General features: G+C 68.6%; 1 protein-coding gene across 1 annotated transcript in view; it reads left to right on the forward strand.

Annotated features, from left to right (window-relative positions):
- The window catches only part of LOC144488111 (rho guanine nucleotide exchange factor 2-like), a 59,278-nt gene extending 43,988 nt beyond the window's left edge, over positions 1 to 15,290 (forward strand). The window contains exons 6-9 of the mRNA XM_078206131.1: positions 8,209 to 8,259; positions 9,266 to 9,685; positions 12,514 to 12,814; positions 14,834 to 15,290. Of these exons, the coding sequence (XP_078062257.1) occupies positions 8,209 to 8,259; positions 9,266 to 9,685; positions 12,514 to 12,814; positions 14,834 to 14,952 (891 nt within the window). The 3' untranslated portion in view covers positions 14,953 to 15,290. The remainder of the gene's footprint in view (positions 1 to 8,208; positions 8,260 to 9,265; positions 9,686 to 12,513; positions 12,815 to 14,833) is intronic.
- Positions 15,291 to 16,089: the final 799 nt, after the last annotated feature.

Raw genomic sequence — 16,089 nt, forward strand, 5'->3', positions numbered from 1 at the left:
GATAGGCCGGGCAGTGGGGGTAGGCTGGGCAGTGGGGGTACGCCGGGCAGTGGGGGTGGGCCGGGCAGTGGGGGTAGGCCGGGCAGTGGGGGTACGCCGGGCAGTGGGGGTGGGCCGGGCAGTGGGGGTAGGCCGGGCAGTGGGGGTACGCCGGGCAGTGGGGGTACGCCGGGCAGTGGGGGTACGCTGGGCAATGGGGGTAGACTGGGCAGTGGGGGTAGGCTGGGCAATGGGGGCGGGCTGGGCAGTGGGGGTACGCCAGGCAGTGGGGGTAGGCTGGGCAGTGGGGGTAGGCTGGGCAGTGGGGGTAGGCTGGGCAGTGGGGGAACGCCGGGCAGTGGGGGTAGGCCGGGCAGTGGGGGTAGGCTGGGCAGTGGGGGTAGGCCGGGCAGTGGGGGTACGCCGGGCAGCGGAGGTACGCCGGGCAGTGGGGGTACGCTGGGCTGTGGGTGCGGGCCGGGCAGTGGGGGTACGCCAGGCAGTGGGCGTAGGCCGGGCAGTGGGGGTACGCCGGGCAGTGGGGGTACGCCGGGCAGCGGAGGTACGCCGGGCAGTGGGGGTACGCTGGGCTGTGGGGGCGGGCCGGGCAGTGGGGGTACGCCAGGCAGTGGGCGTAGGCCGGGCAGTGGGGGTACGCCGGGCAGTGGGGGTACGCCGGGCCGTGGGGGTTGGCCGGGCAGTGGGGGTACACTGGGCTGTGGGGGCGGGCCGGGCAGTGGGGGTACGCCAGGCAGTGGGCGTAGGCCGGGCAGTGGGGGTACGCCGGGCAGTGGGGGTACGCCGGGCAGTGGGGGTACGCCGGGCAGTGGGGGCGGGCCGGGCAGTGGGGGTAGGCCGGGCAGTGGGGGTACGCCGGGCAGTGGGCGTAGGCCGGGCAGTGGGGGTACGCCGGGCAGTGGGGGTACGCCGGGCAGTGGGGGCGGGCCGGGCAGCGGGGTTACGCCGGGCAGTGGGGGTAGGCTGGGCAGTGGGGGTACGCCGGGCAGTGGGGGCAGGCTGGGCAGTGGGGGTAGGCTGGGCAGTGGGGGTAGGCCGGGCAGTGGGGGTAGGCCGGGCAGTGGGGGTGGGCCGGGCAGTGGGGGTGGGCCGGGTAGTGGGGGTACGCCGGGCAGTGGGGGTAGGCCGGGCAGTGGGGGTAGGCCAGGCAGTGGGGGTAGGCCGGGCAGTGGGGGTGGGCCGGGCAGTGGGGGTAGGCCGGGCAGTGGGGGTAGGCCGGGCAGTGGGGGTACGCAGGGCAGTGGGGGTAGGCCGGGCAGTGGGGGTAGGCCAGGCAGTGGGGGTGGGCCGGGCAGTGGGGGTACGCCGGGCAGTGGGGGTACGCCGGGCAGTGGGGGTACGCCGGGCAGTGGGGGTAGGCCGGGCAGTGGGGGTGGGCCGGGCAGTGGGGGTGGGCCGGGCAGTGGGGGTACGCCGGGCAGTGGGGGTACGCCGGGCAGTGGGGGTGGGCCGGGCATTGGGGGTGGGCCGGGCAGTGGGGGTAGGCCATGCAGTGGGGGTAGGCCGGGCAGTGGGGTACGCCGGGCAGTGGGGGTACGCTGGGCAGTGGGGGTAGGCCGGGCAGTGGGGGTAGGCCGGGCAGTGGGGGTACGCCGGGCAGTGGGGGTACGCCGGGCAGTGGGGGTACGCAGGGCAGTGGGGGTAGGCCGGGCAGTGGGGGTACGCAGGGCAGTGGGGGTAGGCCGGGCAGTGGGGGTAGGCCGGGCAGTGGGGGTGGGCCGGGCAGTGGCGATACGCCGGGCAGTGGGGGTACGCCGGGCAATGGGGGTACGCCAGGCAGTGGGAGTAGGCCGGGCAGTGGGGGTGGGCCGGGCAGTGGGGGTACACCGGGCAGTGGGGGTACGCCAGGCAGTGGGAGTAGGCCGGGCAGTGGGGGTGGGCCGGGCAGTGGGGGTAGGCCGGGCAGTGGGGGTAGGCCGGGCAGTGGGGGTACGCCGGGCAGTGGGGGTACGCCGGGCAGTGGGGGTAGGCCGGGTAGTGGGGGTGGGCCGGGCAGTGGGGGTAGGCCGGGCAGTGGGTGTACGCCGGGCAGTGGGGGTGGGCCGGGCAGTGGGGGTGGGCCGGGCAGTGGGGGTAGGCCGGGCAGTGGGGGTAGGCCGGGCAGTGGGGGTAGGCCGGGCAGTGGGGTACGCCGGGCAGTGGGGGTACGCTGGGCAGTGGGGGTAGGCCGGGCAGTGGTGGTAGGCCGGGCAGCGGAGGTACGCCGGGCAGTGGGGTTACGCTGGGCTGTGGGGGTACGCCGGGCAGTGGGGGTACGCCGGGCAGTGGGGGTACGCCAGGCAGTGGGCGTAGGCCGGGCAGTGGGGGTGGGCCGGGCAGTGGGGTTGGGCCGGGCAGTGGGGGTACGCCGGGCAGTGGGGGTAGGCCGGGCAGTGGGGGTAGGCCGGGCAGTGGGGGTACGCCGGGCAGCGGAGGTACGCCGGGCAGTGGGGGTACACTGGGCTGTGGGGGCGGGCCGGGCAGTGGTGGTACGCCAGGCAGTGGGCGTAGGCCGGGCAGTGGGGGTGGGCCAGGCAGTGGGGTTGGGCCGGGCAGTGGGGGTACGCCGGGCAGTGGGGGTAGGCCGGGCAGTGGGGGTAGGCCGGGCAGTGGGGGTACGCCGGGCAGTGGGGGTAGGCTGGGCAGTGGGGGTAGGCCGGGCAGTGGGGGTACGCCGGGCAGTGGGGGTAGGCTGGGCAGTGGGGGTAGGCCGGGCAGTGGGGGTAGGCCGGGCAGTGGGGGTACGCCGGGCAGTGGGGGTAGGCCGGGCAGTGGGGGTACGCCGGGCAGTGGGGGTAGGCTGGGCAGTGGGGGTAGGCCGGGCAGTGGGTGTGGGCCGGGCAGTGGGAGTACGCCGGGCAGTGGGGGTAGGCCGGGCAGCGGGGGTAGGCTGGGCAGTGGGGGTAGGCCGGGCAGTGGGGGTAGGCCGGGCAGTGGGGGTACGCAGGGCAGTGGGGGTACGCCGGGCAGTGGGGGTACGCAGGGCAGTGGGGGTAGGCCGGGGCAGTGGGGGTAGGCCGGGCAGTGGGGGTACGCAGGGCAGGCCGGGCAGTGGGGGTAGGCCGGGCAGTGCGGGTAGGCCAGGCAGTGGGGGTGGGCCGGGCAGTGGGGGTAGGCCGGGCAGTGGGGGTGGGCCGGGTAGTGGGGGTGGGCCGGGTAGTGGGGGTGGGCCGGGCAGTGGGGGTGGGCCGGGTAGTGGGGGTGGGCCGGGTAGTGGGGGTACGCCGGGCAGTGGGGGTGGGCCGGGTAGTGGGGGTGGGCCGGGCAGTGGGGGTAGGCCAGGCAGTGGGGGTAGGCCGGGCAGTGGGGGTAGGCCGGGCGGTGGGGGTACGCCGGGCAGTGGGGGTACGCCGGGCAGTGGGGGTACGCAGGGCAGTGGGGGTAGGCCGGGCAGTGGGGGTACGCCGGGCAGTGGGGGTACGCTGGGCAGTGGGGGTACGCAGGGCAGTGGGGGTAGGCCGGGCAGTGGGGGTACGCCGGGCAGTGGGGGTACGCCAGGCAGTGGGCGTAGGCCGGGCAGTGGGGGTAGGCTGGCAGTGGGGGTACGCCGGGCAGTGGGGGTGGGCCGGGCAGTGGGGGTTGGCCGGGCATTGGCGTTACGCCGGTCAGTGGGGGTAGGCTGGGCAGCGGGGGTACGCCGTGCAGCGGGGGTACGCCAGGCAGTGGGGGTGGTGAAGGGCAGTGGGGGTACGCCAGGCAGTGGGGGTAGGCTGGGCAGTGGGGGTGGGCCGGGCAGTGGGGGTAGGCTGGGCAGTGGGGGTGGGCCGGGCAGTGGGGGTACGCCGGGCAGTGGGGGTACGCGGGCAGTGGGGGTACGCCGGGCAGTGGGGGTAGGCCGGGCAGTGGGGGTAGGCTGGGCAGTGGGGGTACGCCGGGCAGTGGGGGTACGCCGGGCAGTGGGGGTGGGCCGGGCAGTGGGGGTTGGCCGGGCATTGGCGTTACGCCGGTCAGTGGGGGTAGGCTGGGCAGCGGGGGTACGCCGTGCAGCGGGGGTACGCCAGGCAGTGGGGGTGGTGAAGGGCAGTGGGGGTACGCCAGGCAGTGGGGGTAGGCTGGGCAGTGGGGGTGGGCCGGGCAGTGGGGGTAGGCTGGGCAGTGGGGGTGGGCCGGGCAGTGGGGGTACGCCGGGCAGTGGGGTTAGGCCGGGCAGTGGGGGTACGCCGGGCAGTGGGGGTACGCCGGGCAGTGGGGGTACGCCGGGCAGTGGGGGTAGGCCGGGCAGTGGGGGTAGGCTGGGCAGTGGGGGTAGGCTGGGCAGTGGGGGTACGCCAGGCAGTGGGGATAGGCCGGGCAGTGGGGGTAGGCTGGGCAGTGGGGGTACGCCAGGCAGTGGGGATAGGCCGGGCAGTGGGGGTAGGCTGGGCAGTGGGGGTACGCCGGGCAGTGGGGGTGGGCCGGGCAGTGGGGGTAGGCCGGGCAGTGGGGGTACGCCGGGCAGTGGGGGTGGGCCGGGCAGTGGGGGTAGGCCGGGCAGTGGGGGTACGCCGGGCAGTGGGGGTACGCCGGGCAGTGGGGGTACGCTGGGCAATGGGGGTAGACTGGGCAGTGGGGGTAGGCTGGGCAATGGGGGCGGGCTGGGCAGTGGGGGTACGCCAGGCAGTGGGGGTAGGCTGGGCAGTGGGGGTAGGCTGGGCAGTGGGGGTAGGCTGGGCAGTGGGGGAACGCCGGGCAGTGGGGGTAGGCCGGGCAGTGGGGGTAGGCTGGGCAGTGGGGGTAGGCCGGGCAGTGGGGGTAGGCCGGGCAGTGGGGGTACGCCGGGCAGCGGAGGTACGCCGGGCAGTGGGGGTACGCTGGGCTGTGGGTGCGGGCCGGGCAGTGGGGGTACGCCAGGCAGTGGGCGTAGGCCGGGCAGTGGGGGTACGCCGGGCAGTGGGGGTACGCCGGGCAGCCGAGGTACGCCGGGCAGTGGGGGTACGCTGGGCTGTGGGGGCGGGCCGGGCAGTGGGGGTTCGCCAGGCAGTGGGCGTAGGCCGGGCAGTGGGGGTACGCCGGGCAGTGGGGGTACGCCGGGCCGTGGGGGTTGGCCGGGCAGTGGGGGTACGCGGGCCGTGGGGGTTGGCCGGGCAGTGGGGGTACACTGGGCTGTGGGGGCGGGCCGGGCAGTGGGGGTACGCCAGGCAGTGGGCGTAGGCCGGGCAGTGGGGGTACGCCGGGCAGTGGGGGTACGCCGGGCAGTGGGGGTACGCCGGGCAGTGGGGGCGGGCCGGGCAGTGGGGGTAGGCTGGGCAGCGGGGGTACGCCGTGCAGCGGGGGTACGCCAGGCAGTGGGGGTGGTGAAGGGCAGTGGGGGTACGCCAGGCAGTGGGGGTAGGCTGGGCAGTGGGGGTGGGCCGGGCAGTGGGGGTAGGCTGGGCAGTGGGGGTGGGCCGGGCAGTGGGGGTACGCCGGGCAGTGGGGTTAGGCCGGGCAGTGGGGGTACGCCGGGCAGTGGGGGTACGCCGGGCAGTGGGGGTACGCCGGGCAGTGGGGGTAGGCCGGGCAGTGGGGGTAGGCTGGGCAGTGGGGGTAGGCTGGGCAGTGGGGGTACGCCAGGCAGTGGGGATAGGCCGGGCAGTGGGGGTAGGCTGGGCAGTGGGGGTACGCCAGGCAGTGGGGATAGGCCGGGCAGTGGGGGTAGGCTGGGCAGTGGGGGTACGCCGGGCAGTGGGGGTGGGCCGGGCAGTGGGGGTAGGCCGGGCAGTGGGGGTACGCCGGGCAGTGGGGGTGGGCCGGGCAGTGGGGGTAGGCCGGGCAGTGGGGGTACGCCGGGCAGTGGGGGTACGCCGGGCAGTGGGGGTACGCTGGGCAATGGGGGTAGACTGGGCAGTGGGGGTAGGCTGGGCAATGGGGGCGGGCTGGGCAGTGGGGGTACGCCAGGCAGTGGGGGTAGGCTGGGCAGTGGGGGTAGGCTGGGCAGTGGGGGTAGGCTGGGCAGTGGGGGAACGCCGGGCAGTGGGGGTAGGCCGGGCAGTGGGGGTAGGCTGGGCAGTGGGGGTAGGCCGGGCAGTGGGGGTAGGCCGGGCAGTGGGGGTACGCCGGGCAGCGGAGGTACGCCGGGCAGTGGGGGTACGCTGGGCTGTGGGTGCGGGCCGGGCAGTGGGGGTACGCCAGGCAGTGGGCGTAGGCCGGGCAGTGGGGGTACGCCGGGCAGTGGGGGTACGCCGGGCAGCGGAGGTACGCCGGGCAGTGGGGGTACGCTGGGCTGTGGGGGCGGGCCGGGCAGTGGGGGTTCGCCAGGCAGTGGGCGTAGGCCGGGCAGTGGGGGTACGCCGGGCAGTGGGGGTACGCCGGGCCGTGGGGGTTGGCCGGGCAGTGGGGGTACGCCGGGCCGTGGGGGTTGGCCGGGCAGTGGGGGTACACTGGGCTGTGGGGGCGGGCCGGGCAGTGGGGGTACGCCAGGCAGTGGGCGTAGGCCGGGCAGTGGGGGTACGCCGGGCAGTGGGGGTACGCCGGGCAGTGGGGGTACGCCGGGCAGTGGGGGCGGGCCGGGCAGTGGGGGTAGGCCGGGCAGTGGGGGTACGCCGGGCAGTGGGCGTAGGCCGGGCAGTGGGGGTACGCCGGGCAGTGGGGGTACGCCGGGCAGTGGGGGCGGGCCGGGCAGCGGGGTTACGCCGGGCAGTGGGGGTAGGCTGGGCAGTGGGGGTACGCCGGGCAGTGGGGGCAGGCTGGGCAGTGGGGGTAGGCTGGGCAGTGGGGGTAGGCCGGGCAGTGGGGGTAGGCCGGGCAGTGGGGGTGGGCCGGGCAGTGGGGGTGGGCCGGGTAGTGGGGGTACGCCGGGCAGTGGGGGTAGGCTGGGCAGTGGGGGTAGGCCAGGCAGTGGGGGTAGGCCAGGCAGTGGGGGTGGGCCGGGCAGTGGGGGTGGGCCGGGCAGTGGGGGTAGGCCGGGCAGTGGGGGTACGCAGGGCAGTGGGGGTAGGCCGGGCAGTGGGGGTAGGCCAGGCAGTGGGGGTGGGCCGGGCAGTGGGGGTACGCCGGGCAGTGGGGGTACGCCGGGCAGTGGGGGTACGCCGGGCAGTGGGGGTAGGCCGGGCAGTGGGGGTGGGCCGGGCAGTGGGGGTGGGCCGGGCAGTGGGGGTACGCCGGGCAGTGGGGGTACGCCGGGCAGTGGGGGTGGGCCGGGCATTGGGGGTGGGCCGGGCAGTGGGGGTAGGCCGGGCAGTGGGGGTAGGCCGGGCAGTGGGGGTAGGCCGGGCAGTGGGGGTAGGCCGGGCAGTGGGGGTAGGCCGGGCAGTGGGGTACGCCGGGCAGTGGGGGTACGCTGGGCAGTGGGGGTAGGCCGGGCAGTGGGGGTAGGCCGGGCAGTGGGGGTACGCCGGGCAGTGGGGGTACGCCGGGCAGTGGGGGTACGCAGGGCAGTGGGGGTAGGCCGGGCAGTGGGGGTACGCAGGGCAGTGGGGGTAGGCCGGGCAGGTGGGGGGTAGGCCGGGCAGTGGGGGTGGGCCGGGCAGTGGGGGTACGCCGGGCAGTGGGGGTACGCCGGGCAATGGGGGTACGCCAGGCAGTGGGAGTAGGCCGGGCAGTGGGGGTGGGCCGGGCAGTGGGGGTACACCGGGCAGTGGGGGGTGGGCCGGGCAGTGGGGGTACGCCGGGCAATGGGGGTACGCCAGGCAGTGGGAGTAGGCCGGGCAGTGGGGGTGGGCCGGGCAGTGGGGGTAGGCCGGGCAGTGGGGTACGCCGGGCAGTGGGGGTACGCCGGGCAGTGGGGGTAGGCCGGGCAGTGGGGGTGGGCCGGGCAGTGGGGGTAGGCCGGGCAGTGGGGGTACGCCGGGCAGTGGGGGTACGCCGGGCAGTGGGGGTAGGCCGGCAGTCGGGGGTAGGGCCGGGCAGTGGGGGTAGGCCGGGCAGTGGGGTAGCCGGGCAGTGGGGGGTACACCGGGCAGTGGGGGTACGCCGGGCAGTGGGGGTACGCAGGGCAAGTGGGGGTACACCGGGCAGTGGGGGTACGCCGGGCAGTGGGGGTACGCAGGGCAGTGGGGGTAGGCCAGGCAGTGGGGGTACGCCGGGCAGTGGGGGTACACCGGGCAGTGGGGGTACGCCGGGCAGTGGGGGTACGCAGGCAGTGGGGGTAGGCCGGGCAGTGGGGGTACGCCGGGCAGTGGGGGTAGGCTGGCAGTGGGGCTAGGCCGGGCAGTGGGGGTACGCCGGGCTGTGGGGGTACGCCAGGCAGTGGGGGTAGGCCAGGTAAGGGATTTGGGTCCACTGGTCGGTCTCTTGCTGCCACATTAACTGTGCCTTTCCCCGCTCTCCCCGCAGGAAGTGTTGCTGAGACTGAGCCGAGTGTCCACTCTGCTTCACGCTCTCCAGGTTGGTTCACAGTTCACCTCCCCTTCCTTACTTACCGAGAAGGGGAACCGGGACAGAATGTTCCAGAAATTAGCCGGTGAGGTGGGCAGTGGAGGGATGTGGGGAGGGGGAGGGGTGGGGGGGGGGGTGCAGGTTTCTCCCTGGAAAACGGAAATGTTGCCAGGACGACAGGGTCGAGGGAGGCCTGGAGCCACATCGCCCAGGCCGAGGGAGGCTCAATCCCCACGGGATAGGCCCGGGGCTCTGTCACCATGGCGATGGTGAGGGGTGGGGGGGGGTGGAGGATTGATGGGGAATGGGGGGAACCGACTCACCCATTGGGCAGAGAATGGCAAGGGAGTCAAAGGTGAGGGGTGATGGTTCAGGGGTCAGCGTGTCACACAGGAGGTGGGGGGGGGGGACCTGAGGTGAAGGATCGGGGGGGGGGGCGTTCATGAAAGAGGTTAAAGGTCAGGAAAGTTCAGGGGTAAAATATACTCCCAAGATGCAAGGGGGGGGAGGGTCAGGGGGAGTGAAGGGCTAAGGGTTAGAGGGTCAGCCGGGGTCAAGGGTTAGAGGGTCAGCCGGGGTCAAGGGTTAAGAAGGTCAGCTGGGGTCAAGGGTTAGAGGGTCAGCCGGGGTCAAGGGTTAGAGGGTCAGCCGGGGTCAAGGGTTAGAGGGTCAGCCAGGGTCAAGGGTTAGAGGGTCAGCCAGGGTCAAGGGTTAGAGGGTCAGCCAGGGTCAAGGGTTAGAGTGTCAGCCGGGGTCAAGGGTTAGAAGGTCAGCCAGGGTCAAGGGTTAGAGGGTCAGCCAGGGTTAGAGGGTCAGCCAGGGTCAATGGTTAGAGGGTCAGCCGGGGTCAAGGGTTTGAGGGTCAGCCGGGGTCAAGGGTTAAAGTCAAGGGGCCGGGGTTAAAGTGAAGCCTGGGTGGTGTGGGGTGGGAAGGGTCACAGGGTCACCGTACCTTCCAGCAATCAGCCTGGTCACTCCCTGACCGTTTGACCGCCCTCCCGTCTTGTCTCCGCAGACGATAGTGGTCAAGCAAGACTCGCTGCTCGAGAGCCAGAGGCAGCAGCTGGGAGACCAGAGGGAGCGACTCAGCCGCCAGAACTCGCGGGAGAGCCCGCTGGTGGAGCAGGAGAGGGCCCGCAGCGCGGAGAAGCAGCGCGAGGAGCTGGCTGGCCTGCGGAGGCAGCACGGCCTGCTGCAGGAGGAGTTCCAACGGTGCCGGCGGGCCTGTGAGGAGCGGGCGCAGGAGCAGCGGGCGCTGGAGGCCCGGCTCCAGGAGTCCGAGCGCTGCCGGGTCGCGCTGGAGCGGGCGCTGGAGGAGAGCGGGCGTGAAGCCCCCCTGCAGTCCGAGCAGGCGCACAGGAGGAAGAAGTCCCACACCCGGCAGTTCAGCCTGCCCTCGGCCCAGCTCTCAGGCCTCACCACCAATGGCCAACAGGTGCGGGCCCCAAACCGCTTTCGGGGTGCAGACCCTCCCCAAGAAGTGTCATCAGCACCCCTGACCCTTCACCCTCACCCTCGGGAGACACAGTCCAATTCTGACCTGCTTTCAAGCCTCGGTTGAACAAAACAAAGAACAAAGAACAATACAGCACAGGAACAGGCCCTTCGGCCCTCCAAGCCCGCGCCGCTCCCCGGTCCAGGATTGAATCCTGAATCCAGGATCCCCGCCCAATTTTCCAGCCTATCTACATACCAATATCCTATCCACCGAGCTGTCCCTCACAGCTACGATGCTTTGTTCATCACAACCTATTAACTCACCCCCACCCCCCCATTCCAGACCATGTGATCTCCAGGGAGAGGCGAAAACCCAGAGTGAAAACCCCAGGGCCAATATGGGGAAAAAAAATCTGGGAAATTCCTCTCCGACCCCCTGAGGCGATCGAAACGAGTCCAGGAGATCACAATGGCCCTGATCAGAAAATGCTTCCCAACCCTAGTCATTTCCACTTCCACGAACACCATATGAATTCCCTGCCCCCGAGACAGGTTCCCAACTATCCGCAGTCTCGCTCTGTACTGGCACCAGCAAGATGATCATAGAATGAAGCCTTGAAACGAGAAACAAGGAACAATTAGCCCGCGCCGCTCCCTGGTCCAAACTAGACCACTCTTTTGTATCCCTCCATTCCCACTCCGTTCATATAGCTGTCTAGATAAGTCTTAAACGTTCCCAGTGTGTCCGCCTCCACCACCTTGCCCGGCAACACATTCCAGGCCCCCACGACCCTCTGTGTGAAATATGTCCTTCTGATATCTGTGTTAAACCTCCCCCGCTTCACCTTGAACCTATGACCCCTCGTGAACGTCACCACCGACCCGGGGAAAAGCTTCCCACCGTTCACCCTATCTATGCCTTTCATAATTTTATACACCTCTATTAAGTCTCCCCTCATCCTCCGTCTTTCCAAGGAGAACAACCCCAGTTTCCCCAATCTCTCCTCATAACCAAGCCCCTCCATACCAGGCAACATCCTGGTAAACCTCCTCTGTACTCTCTCCAAAGCCTCCACGTCCTTCTGGTAGTGTGGCGAACTTCTGGTTGCGTAGGCCCGAGTCACATGGGAGCAATTTAGTCCTCCTGAAGCAAACCAACCTCTGCCCAAATCCTCCCTTTGCCCTGGGAGCTTCCGTCGACATTACCCCCCCCACCCACCCCCAAGATTACCCTTGTTATGAAGCAGAGGTGGAGTCCCCCCTCTTTGAGAACTAACACCAAAACCCCCAAAAGGAGTACCTCTATAATCTGTAAAAAGTGTGTGTGAAGTGGTGTGACCTGCTCTTCAGCGACTCCTAGTGGTTAAATACAAAATAAATCCTGTCTCTAAAATCAACACCTAACTATTATTTAACCAACAGCGAGCAAATTAAACTATTAAACCGAATACATCCCTTCTAACCATTCCCGAATAAAACAAGATTCTGATGGAATGCTGTTCCCACTCATCAACAAAAATAGAATTTAGTCCCTCTCTAAATTACAACCAGGTTTTGTCTCTTCTGGAATATTCTGGGCCTTTCTCTGTTGGCTCTTCTTTGATAGACAGATGATAGAATCCCTACAGTGCAGAAGGAGGCCATTTGGCCCATCGGGTCTGCACCGACCACAATCCCACCCAGCCCTATCCCCGTAACCCCATGCATTTACCCGGCTAATCCCCCTGACACTAAGGGGCAATTTAGCATGGCCAATCTGTCTAACCTGCACATCTTTGGACACAAAGGGCAATTTAGCATGGCCAATCCACCTAACCCGCACATGTTTGAGGTGTGGGAGGAAACCGGAGCACCCGGAGGAAACCCACGCAGACACGGGGAGAACGTGCAGACTCCACACAGACAGGGACCCGAGCCGGGAATCGAACCCAGGTCCCTGGCGCCGTGAGGCAGCCGTGCTGACCACTTTCCTCGACGCCTTCACTATCGCGATGGTGCTTTCCCTTCAGACCGAAACGAGACTATGAGAGCCAGCGGTTCTCGCTCTCTCCAGAGTTGAGAGCTGTTACTCTTGACAGTTGCTCTCTGCTGTTTGTCCCACTGCCCCCCTTTTCTACTTGTGATGTCATATCAATATCCCCCACAATAGGATTGGGTTCCAAGTTGCCAAAACCATCGGATTTCAATTTAATAGGTTCTTGGTATCTAAGCGCCTGATTCAAATTGATTGGCTAAATTCAAAAGCCTGTTGCCTTGGTAACCATGCTGCTTGGCCTTTCGATATAAATGTTTCAGTCTGGGCTCCCTGTGTACTTGCATTTTGTTAACTCGAAGCACAGAAAAAGCACCACCTTTTAACGGGACCACGCAATGCTTCCGCCCCCCCCCCCACCCCCCGCTCCACTCCCCCGGCCGAGCATCTTACAATCATACAAACACCAATTTACAATTACTCTCCCCAACCTCGCAACACCCTGAGTCACCAGGCCTAAAGCCTGGGCTTCAATTTTCATTCCAGGCCTGTGGGGGGACAAGGGCAGAGGTGGTGGCGGGGGCGGGGTGGTGGGGGGGTGAGGTGGTGGCGGGGGCGGGGTGGTGGGGGGGCGAGGTGGTGGCGGGGGCGGGGTGGTGGGGGGGTGGGGTGGTGGGGGGGCGAGGTGGTGGCGGGGGCGAGGTGGTGGGGGGGCGAGGTGGTGGGGGGTTACCCGTACAGGACCTGCTGGTTCGGCAGCAAGAGAGGCAGAAGGAGGAGGAGGAGTGATCGGGGGGAGCGGTTAGTGCGCAGGAGTTCGGCTCCCATCCTCACCGAGTCCCTTCCTTTGGCAGAACCTGTTACAGCGCCGTCGGAGTGCCGACGAGACGTGTCTATGGAAGGCCCTGAGCTGCGAGGGGACTCCCAACCCCCGGATAGCCGGAGAAAGCCACTCCGAGGGTCCCGGCTGCCCCTGGCCGGAGGGGCAGGAGACCACGGCGTGTAGGGCCGGCGAGGAGGAGGAGGAGGAAGAAGAGGGCGAGGGAACGGAGAGTGGCCCAGGGCGGGAGGCCAGCATCCAAGAGGGCCTCCTCGAGGAAGAGTCAGAGGATGAGAGCGAGAGTCCGCCTCCCTCCTCTGTAGAGGACGCCGCAGGTAAGAGAGAGAATGGTCAACAGGGCCGAGGGAGGGTCAGTGCTGAGGGAGCACCGCATTGTGGGAGGGTCAGTGCTGAGGGAGCGCTGCACTGTAGGAGGGTCAGTGCTGAGGGAGCACTGCACTGTAGGAGGGTCAGTGCTGAGGGAGCGCCGCACTGTGGGAGGGTCAGTGCTGAGGGAGCACTGCACTGTAGGAGGGTCAGTGCTGAGGGAGCGCCGCACTGTGGGAGGGTCAGTGCTGAGGGAGCTCCGCATTGTGGGAGGGTCAGTGCTGAGGGGAGGCTGCACTGTGGGAGGGTCGGTGCTGAGGGAGCGCCGCACTGTGGGAGGGTCGGTGCTGAGGGAGTGCCGCACTGTGGGTGGGTCAGTGCTGAGGGAGTGCCGCACTGTGGGAGGGTCAGTGCTGAGGGAGCGCCGCACTGTGGGAGGGTCGGTGCTGAGGGAGCGCCCACTCTGTGGGAGGGTCAGTGCTGAGGGAGCGCCGCACTGTGGGAGGGTCAGTGCTGAGGGAGCGCCGCACTGTGGGAGGGTCAGTGCTGAGGGAGCGCCGCACTGTGGGAGGGTCAGTGCTGAGGGAGCACCGCACTGTGGGAGGCTCAGAGCTGAGGGAGCGCCGCACTGTGGGAGGGCCAGTGCTGAGGGAGCGCCACACTGTGGGAGGGTCGGTGCTGAGGGATGGCCGCACTGTAGGAGGGTCAGTGCTGAGGGAGCGCCGCACTGTGGGAGGGTCAGTGCTGAGGGAGCGCCACACTGTGGGAGGGTCAGTGCTGAGGGAGCACCGCACTGTGGGAGGGTCTGTGCTGAGGGGGCGCCGCACTGTGAGAGGGTCAGTGCTGAGGGAGCACCGCACTGTGGGAGGGTCGGTGCTGAGGGAGCGCCCACTCTGTGGGAGGGTCAGTGCTGAGGGAGCGCCGCACTGTGGGAGGGTCGGTGCTGAGGGAGCGCCCACTCTGTGGGAGGGTCAGTGCTGAGGGAGCGCCGCACTGTGGGAGGGTCCGTGCTGAGGGAGCCCCGCACTGTGGGAGGGTCAGTGCTGAGGGAGCACCGCACTGTGGGAGGGTCAGTGCTGAGGGAGCGCCGCACTGTGGGAGGGTCAGTGCTGAGGGAGCGCCGCACTGTGGGAGGGTCAGTGCTGAGGGGGCGCCGCACTGTGAGAGGGTCAGTGCTGAGGGAGCACCGCACTGTGGGAGGGTCGGTGCTGAGGGAACGCCCACTCTGTGGGAGGGTCAGTGCTGAGGGAGTGCCGCACTGTGGGAGGGTCCGTGCTGAGGGAGCGCCCACTCTGTGGGAGGGTCAGTGCTGAGGGAGCGCCGCACTGTGGGAGGGTCCGTGCTGAGGGAGCCCCGCACTGTGGGAGGGTCAGTGCTGAGGGAGCACCGCACTGTGGGAGGGTCAGTGCTGAGGGAGCACCGCACTGTGGGAGGGTCAGTGCTGAGGGAGCGCCGCACTGTGGGAGGGTCAGTGCTGAGGGAGCGCCGCACTGTGGGAGGGTCAGTGCTGAGGGGGCGCCGCACTGTGGGAGGGTCAGTGCTGAGGGGGCGCCGCACTGTGAGAGGGTCAGTGCTGAGGGAGCACCGCACTGTGGGAGGGTCGGTGCTGAGGGAGCGCCCACTCTGTGGGAGGGTCAGTGCTGAGGGAGTGCCGCACTGTAGGAGGATCCGTGCTGAGGGAGCGCCCACTCTGTGGGAGGGTCAGTGCTGAGGGAGCGCCGCACTGTGGGAGGGTCCGTGCTGAGGGAGCCCCGCACTGTGGGAGGGTCAGTGCTGAGGGAGCACCGCACTGTGGGAGGGTCAGTGCTGAGGGAGCGCCGCACTGTGGGAGGGTCAGTGCTGAGGGAGCGCCGCACTGTGGGAGGGTCAGTGCTGAGGGAGCGCCGCACTGTGGGAGGGTCAGTGCTGAGGGAGCGCCGCACTGTCTGCTGTGAGTGAGGGGGGAGTTGAAGTTCTCGCGTGCTGTCCCTCCCACCTCACCCCAAGTCTAACACTCAACATTCGAACCTGTTTTGCCTCCTCCCCAGAGCTCGGGCGACCGCAGAACATTCCGGAAGGTGGCGATTCCGACAGGCCCGGCCCAGGCGGGGGCGAGACTCCCGCTGACCTACATGTTGAAGAGGAAGACGATGATATGTATTACTGAACTCTGACCTCCGACCCCCGCTGCCCCCCCACTCCCCACGTGCACGCACACACACACACACACACTTGGAGTCCAGTTAAAGGGGCCCTGCGCACCCGATAACCGTGTCTGTGTGTGTGTGTGGGAGAGAGAGAACCAGTGCTATCTGTGCAAGGCCCTCCAGTCGCTGGTCGCTTTATTTAAATGTCGTCTAAGCAACGCCCTGTTCCCACACTGGATTGTCCAAGAGATAAAATAAGTGCCGTCCCTCTAACTCTCCGCTTGGACGAGGAGTGATATTTAAAGAGATTTAAAGGCGTTGTTGCTTTGTTCTGAGGTTCCCTGCGGCGCAGGGGTACGTATGGGCTGGTCTCTCTCTCCCCCCCCACAGTTGCCCCCTTAAGACTCGGAACCCAGGAGAGGAGGAGGAGGGAGGGCCCTCCGGAGTTCCCCAAATTCCCCGTGGTATTGCTATCAGCAAGTGGGGAAGATAGGCGGGGGAAATTAGAAATCCCCATGGGGGAGGGAGTAATTAAACCCTCCCATGGGTTTATCCCCCCCTCTCTCTCCCTCCATCCCTCCCATTTCCCGATCCTAAGGCCCCTGCTTCCGTCCAATAGCGACCCTTCCCCTGTTTATAAAGGAATTTTCGTATGTAAACCGTCACGCTGCAGTTCCTCCCCCAGGCCACTGGTGGCGCTGCAGGAGGGTGGCGTTATGCCCCTCTGAGAGTGTGAGGGTGGGGCTGGGGGGGCGTAGAGCTTTGTACGGGGTCGGAGGGCAGGGAGGGGAGAGGGGAGTGGGGGGGGGGGGGGGGGGGGGAAATAGGATGGGTCAGATTTGCGTTGTTGAATGTCCCTAACCGATTATGTTTCCCCCGAAACTAATGCCAAAGAGCCAGGGGTAAGAATTGAAAAAGGGTGGGGGTCGGGGGGAGGGAGGGAGGGAGGGGGCAAGAGGTGCTGGCATGACCGCCATGGCTGAGGAGGCGTGAGAGAACATACCGGTGTCCCAGGGCGCGGTGGAGTCAGGCATAGGGGAGGAGCGCCTTCGGAGAGCTTGGTGGATGGTGGGGGGCGGGCGTGGTTTCCTCTCCCCCCCCCCCACCCCCTCCCCACCCAGGGGTGTGGAGTTCAGCGGGGAGGGGTGAGGGAATTC

The sequence above is a fragment of the Mustelus asterias genome, unplaced genomic scaffold (assembly GCF_964213995.1).
Source record: "Mustelus asterias unplaced genomic scaffold, sMusAst1.hap1.1 HAP1_SCAFFOLD_1292, whole genome shotgun sequence".
NCBI lineage: Eukaryota > Metazoa > Chordata > Chondrichthyes > Carcharhiniformes > Triakidae > Mustelus > Mustelus asterias.